General features: G+C 58.1%; 1 protein-coding gene across 2 annotated transcripts; it reads right to left on the bottom strand.

The window, feature by feature from the left end:
- Positions 1-832: 832 nt before the first annotated feature.
- Positions 833-5920, bottom strand: ZIC2 (Zic family member 2). 2 transcript variants are annotated; one of them, XM_054840826.1, is made up of 3 exons: positions 4462-5920; positions 2555-2718; positions 833-2359 (listed from the first exon to the last, which is right to left on the bottom strand). In XM_054840826.1, exons 1-3 carry the CDS (start codon positions 5468-5470, stop codon positions 2099-2101), a joined length of 1434 nt encoding a protein of 477 aa, XP_054696801.1. In that variant the 5' UTR covers positions 5471-5920; the 3' UTR covers positions 833-2098. The 2 variants fall into 2 exon arrangements, with proteins under 2 accessions (XP_054696801.1, XP_054696793.1); XM_054840818.1 differs by having other exon boundaries at positions 833-2718.
- Positions 5921-6527: the final 607 nt, after the last annotated feature.

Below are 6527 nucleotides of genomic sequence, written 5' to 3' on the forward strand. Positions count from 1 at the left end.
GGCGGCTCCACCGGCCGGGCCCCGACGGCGCCCGAGGAGCGCAGCGCTGGGCCAGCACCCCGGGAAAGGCATCACCCGGCAGCTGTCCGTCCCTCGCTGAACACGTCTGACAACCCAAACCGCTCCCTGGGCTAAAAAACAAAAACAAAACCCCAAAAACCAGACAAAAACAACCAACCAACTAAAAAAACCCAAATCCGACCCCACAACAGAGAGAAGGAAAAAGAAAAAAAAAAAAAAAAGCTCGAAGGGAAATGTGAGCTCTCGGGCATCGCCTCTTTCTCCTCTTCAGGGCTGGATGGAGGCTACGAAAAATACGGGGAGGCGCAGAAGGACAGGCTTTAAGGTTCAAAGCGGCCAGCGCCTGGCCATTGCCCCTCTGTCTTCGTCCCGGAGCGCCCCGCTTTGTCACCCTGTGGGGCAATGAGCTCCCCAGACACACACGCACCGGGAGAGGAAGCATAAGCCCGAGTAAGGTAGAAGAAGGTAGAAGCTGCGCCGTGTAAAGCTCTTCCTAAAGGAGATCCTGCCTTGCAAGTCATTTGGGGAAGATGCAAACGCTCACCCTGTTCTTTCAGCCCAGAAGCTTCCCAAAATGTTTGTTTTTGTTTTTGTTTGTTTGTGGGTTGTTTTGGGGTTTTTTTTGGACGGGGAGCCCAGCTGGAAGAAATCCTCATATTCCAGAAACCGGCGGATATTTAAAAGCATTTGTTTTGCAGCCGCCGCTCAGCCCCTCACATGCACTACAGCAGGTTTCAGAGAGCCCTTGGCATAAAAAGGAATCAGCACATGCAGTTTCAACACGTTTTATTATATTTCTGTATGCATTATTCTCAAAACATATCACAAGAAATGATGAAACCACTTAAACCTTCAAATAAAAAATCTGAAACAGTTTATGCTCACAATTGTACATATTTATAGTTAAGAAACATTCTTTATAAATACTGTTTCCTCTGTAGCAAGTTAATACCATAATTTAATTACAAATGGATAAATATGGTAACAGGTATTTACAGGAGGAAGGGTGTTATTACGGAAAAGCTAACGGCACAACGTTTATTTTTCCTCACAATCTTCCGAACAGGAACTAACAAATTGAACTTGCAAAAGCACTAAAACATCACATGTAAACCCAGCTAACAGAAAAAATACATTCACAAGCGTTGTTGTTCGTGTGTGTGTGTCTGTGAGTAACAGAATGGAGACTTTGGCACGGTATTTCTTCCCCAGTCTATAGTTGAAATGCAGTTTACAATCAAGTTGCCTCTTAAAAAGGAACACAATATTCAAGATATCACAATTACAAAAGAAACCATTTTTTCTTCCACGTTACTTTTTTTAAAGGGGTCAACTAAAAAAGGAGGAGAGAGGGAGGTGGGGAGGGGGAGCAGGAGAAAAGAAAACAAGTCCATCACTTTCTCGGGGAGGGAGGAAGAGGAAAAAAAGAAAGAAAAAAAAAGAAAAAAAAAAGAAGGGGACCAATCCGCGGTTTACAAACGGGACGAACTTCTATACACCAAGAATCCAGGAAAACTTCTTTCCCCACCTCGCCGGAGGAAGGAGAGGGCCACTATGTACACAGTTCGTGGGGCGGGAGGGCGCTGGCTGCTCCGGGCGGGGAGGCGCAGGGGCCGGAGGAGTTTGAGTCTCTGATCTTTTGTCTGGAGGCTCCGGAGGGAGAGTTTCTTTCCGCCGGCTTGAGAAGCTTTTGGCTGGGTGGTGTGTTGGTGGCGTTCGGGGTTGGTTTTTTCCCCCTCTCTCTCCCCTTTCCGTTCCTCGATTTATTTACTCATTCTCTTATGTTTTTCAGCACGTACTTTTATAGAAAATTTTTTTTTTTGCTGGTTCAAAATGTTCTCAAAAATAAAAAAAATAATCCAACAACAAAAAAAAAAAGACCCGAAGGCGGGAGGGTAGTGGGGAGATAAAAGCCCCCCGTCCCCATCCTGCTCGGCTGTCATTTCGCTGCCGGCGAGTGCGGCGGCATCTCCCGGCACGTCTCCGGCGGGTTCGCTCCCTCCTTCCCGCCGCCGCCGCCGCCGCCGCCGGGGCGGGGAGGGCGCGGCGGGGCCGTGCAGAGCAGTCCGGCGGGGCCCTACACGTACCACTCGTTGAAGTTGGAGGAGAGGCCGCTGTGGCCGCCGCCGCCGCCACCGCCGCTGCCGCCGCCGCCGCCCCGGTGCACGGCGGACACGGCCGCCGCCGCTGCCGCCGCCGCCGCCGCCGCTGCCGGGGAGAGGTTGCTGGTGCTCTGCGACTCGGCGCTGGGGGACACCAGCCCCGGGGGGGTGGAGGACTCGTAGCCGGAGCTGGCGGCCGGGGAGGACTCGGAGCCTTGCGGGGACGACTCGTGCACCTGGGGGGCAAAGGCAACACGGCCGGGTGGAGGGGGGACGGGGAGGCCGCCGCCGCCCCCCGGGCGCACCCCCCGCCGCCGGCCCGGCCCGCCGCCGCCCCCGGGCCCCGCGCCTGCCGCCCGCCGCCCCGACGGGGCGCCCGGTGCGGGGCGGCCGCCCTCCCTCCTCCCGCCGTCGGCTGCGGGGCCGGGTACCTTCATGTGCTTCCGCAGGGAGCTGGGGTGGGTGTAGGACTTGTCGCACATCTTGCACAGGTAGGGCTTGTCCGAGGTGTGGACGTGCATGTGCTTCTTGCGGTCGCTGCTGTTGGCGAAGCGCCGGTCGCAGCCTTCAAACTCGCACTGGAAGGGTTTCTCCCCTGCAAGAGAGCGGCGGAGCGGCGGGGTGAGCGCGGCCGCCTCCGCGCAGAGCCCGCGCAGCCCCCGCGCAAAGCCCGCGCAGTCCTGCGCCCGGCTCCCTCGGGCTTTACCCGCTCCTCTCTCGGCCCCTCGCTCCCAGCCACTTCGCCCGTCAGCTTCCCAAAGCAAGAGGCCGATTTTGCCCCGGCCTCCGGGACGCTGAAGGGACGCGCTGCTCCCGCGTTGCCCTGCAGCGACGCAGTGCCCGTCCCCCGCCTGGTTTTCCTACCAACCAGCCCCCCCGGGCACCCCCGACCCGGGGCATCCTGCCTGGATGGCCTCGAAAGATATTGAAGGAGAAAGGCGATTTAAAAAAAAAAAAAAAAAAAAAAGCAGCAAGCATCGAGCCGTTTCGCCTCCGTACCAAATCCGCTATCCTGTTAAAGTGGAAACCATTACCGACAGATTTAAGGCCGGGCAGATTGTTTCGTGTATGGTTATTCGAGATAAACGCACATCCGCTGGGATAACTAAACGTCTGTAAAATACTTCATTTAATTTTCATAGGGATTCTTCTCGCCCGGCTGCCAGGACTCCAAATGCCGAGGAGTAATTTGGAGGTGAGAACTCCACATCCCCCCGCCTTTGGAGGGGGAAGCATTTAACATTAAATTCCATTAGCACCTAAATTGTTTCTTAAAGACATCCGCTCAGACACAATGACTTCAGTGCGGGCATCTCATGCAAATACATTTCTCAAATTTTAAACCTTGTTAAAGCTCGTCTCGCACCTCGCATCGGGCTTAGCACTTGAGAAAACAATAGGCCTCGAGATTTTTAGCCTTTCTCCGGGTAAATATTTAGAGTGGAAGTCGCTAAAATATTTGGCCGTCTTTTATGAAATAGTCTGGCACGGTTCGAGCCGGCAGGAGTAGTAAATGAATAATAGATGAGGCGGGAGGATGCGTTTATTTTTGTTACCCTTCGGCTCAGGCGGTTTTCCATCGGGAAAGCCTGGGCTCCTTCGCCCCTCTTCCACCTGATTTGGGTGGAAGTTTCCGAGTCTCAAATCCTCTGTTCCCTATTACATAATTTAATAAACTGTTGCAAAACACCTTCAATCACCTCGAGTGAGACCTTAAAAAACACTTTTTTTTTTTTGTAAATGAGAAAATTTTATTGCCTTGCTCACACCATTTAAATTTAATGGAAAGCATTCCCAGAAAGGGACGTTTTGCCACTTCCAGCGGGATTTTGGACTAATGACGGATTTTGCACGTATTATACAGTTTCTCTCTCTCGGTATCCATACATGAAAGCCATGCTTACAAGCGCAGAAGTTATATGCAAATACCTTGCGCGTTGCAAACGTATAAGGCATTTTATGTATATATCTTCCCGTCTTTTAGCAGGACGGCAGAATTTAGTTCACGCTGTATTTTGCGTTTCTGCGGAAAGACTCCGCCGACTCTCAGCACGAACCTACATTGCTCACCCCACAAAGCTGTAAAATGTCCTTTCGAAAGCTGGGAAGGGGTGGGGGTGCTGGTGGGGAAGAAACCAAAACAAACGCAGCCGTGTGATGGAGAGGGAAAAAAGATATTGAACGTGATCCTTATTTTATCACTCCTATCATTTTACATCTCTCTGTTTGAGTCTCTATCTGTTTATATATATACATATATAGGCACAGGCAGAGGGAGATAATCTGCCAAAAAAACCCCCCCAAAACCAAAACCCAAACCAAAAAACAAACGAATTACCTGTGTGCGTCCTTTTGTGAATTTTGAGGTTTTCTGATCTGGCGAAAACTTTTCCGCAGCCGGGGAAGGGGCAGGGGAAGGGTTTCTCGCCCGTGTGCACTCGGATATGATTGACCAGTTTGTATTTCGCTTTGAAGGGCTTGCCTTCCCGGGGACACTCCTCCCAGTAGCAGACATGGTTGCTCTGCTCGGGTCCCCCAACGTGCTCCACCGAGACGTGGGTGACCAATTCGTGCATGGTGCTGAAAGTTTTATTGCAACTTTTTTTGGGGTTGTTCAGCTGCTCGGGGTCGATCCACTTGCAGATGAGCTCTTGCTTGATGCACTGCTGCCGCATGTAGCGGAAAAAGGCACCTGGGTGGTGGTGGTGGTGGGCTGCCATGTTCATGCCCATATTCATATTCATGGGGCCGTACTGGTTGTGCAGCTGAGCCGCTGAGTAAGGGTCAGTCCTGGGGCTGGAGACCTGGCGGTACTGATCCGACCGGGCGAACACCTCCCCCGGCAAGCCCAGGCGCATCTGCCCGTTGAGGACGTTTTGGGAGGCGTGGGGGCCGTGCTGGTCGTGGATGCCCGGGAAGAGAAGGTGGCTCTGAGCGTCCGTGTGCGGGTGGTGCAGGCTGCCGGCCGCAGGGCCGAAGATGCCGTGCTGCCCGCCGGCCGGCGACGAGTCCCCGAAGCCGCGGCTGCGAAACAAGAAGTCCCGGGTGGAGTTGAAGGGCGCCCCGGAGTAGGAGCCGACGTGGGCGGCGTGGGGGCCCAGGGCGGCGGCGGGGTAGCCGGGCGCCTGCGAGGTGAACGCCGAGCTCTGCCCGGGGGAGAGGTCGTGGGCGCCGGCGTTGAGCTTGAAGGCGCCCATGTGCGCCGCCGCCGCCGCCGAGTCCACGAAGCTGTTCTGCGCCGCCAGGCTCAGCTCCCGGTCCTGCATCTCCGCCGCGGCCGAGTGGTGATGCCGGGCGAAGGTGCCCACGCCGAGGGCCGGGAACTGCGGGCCGGCGTCCAGCAGCATGGTCCGCGCCGCTCCGGGGACGCCGCCGCTGCCGCCGCCGCTGCCGCCGCCCCGCTACCGCCGCCGCCGGGCTACCGCCGCCCGCCCGGCCCGGCGCGGGGCCGCCGCCGCTCCGCGCCGCTTCCCCCCGGCAGCCGCCGCGTCCCCCCGCCTCCGCCGCCGCCTGCGCCCGCACCGGCCCGCTGCCGCCGCCGCCGGAGCCGTATCCGGAGCCAGGCAGAGCAGAGTCCAAAGGCGAGCGGAGAACCAAAGTGTATTAAAGGAGCTGAGGCGGGGGCGGGCAGGGGAGGGGAGGGGGAGCAGGGGAGGGACAGGGCTGGGGACGGGGACGGGGGGGGGGGTGGCAAGGCTCGCCTCGCCGTTCCCTGCGGCACACACGCACGCACACACACACACACGCTCGCACACACACACACAGACACACACGCCGCCGCCCCCCCTTCCGCCGCTGCCACCGGGATGTCAGCTCCGCCGACCCCCGCCCGCCCGGCTCCGCGCCGCTCCCCGCGTGGGCCGCGGCCCTCCCCGCCGCCTCGGGCCCCCCGCCGCCCCCGGGCCCCTGCTCTCGTTTTATCCTCCGCCGGGCATTAGCGGTGTCTCTCACGGAGAAAAACTTGCAGCCGCGGGTTCCCACGGAGCGAAGGGACCCGGGGGGTGCCCCGCGCCGCGCCGCCCCCGCCCGCCGCCGCGGAGGGGCGTGGGGAGAGGAGGGGGGGGAGAAGGGGGGTGCCGGAGGCAGATTAAAAACAATAAGGGCGGCAGTGGGGGTGGGGAGGGGAGGCGGGGGGCGGGAAGGGGCCGCGGAGCGCCGGGGCCGGAGCGGCGCGACCGGGGCGGCGGAGTTGCAGCCCCGTTCCGCCCGCGCCCTCGCTCCCTCTCGCTCCTCTGTTTATTTCGGTGGGCGCTGCTGAGGCGGCGGCTTTTTATTTTTCTCCCCCTCCCTCCCCCTCTTTTTCTTCCCTCCCTCTCTCCCTCCCTCCCCCGGCCTCTCTCCCTCTCCCCGCCCGCACTGTCGGCTCCTCTCCCAACGCCGCCTTTACCCGCCGCCCGGCCGCTC

This window comes from Grus americana, chromosome 1 (assembly GCF_028858705.1).
Source record: "Grus americana isolate bGruAme1 chromosome 1, bGruAme1.mat, whole genome shotgun sequence".
Taxonomy (NCBI): Eukaryota; Metazoa; Chordata; class Aves; order Gruiformes; family Gruidae; genus Grus; species Grus americana.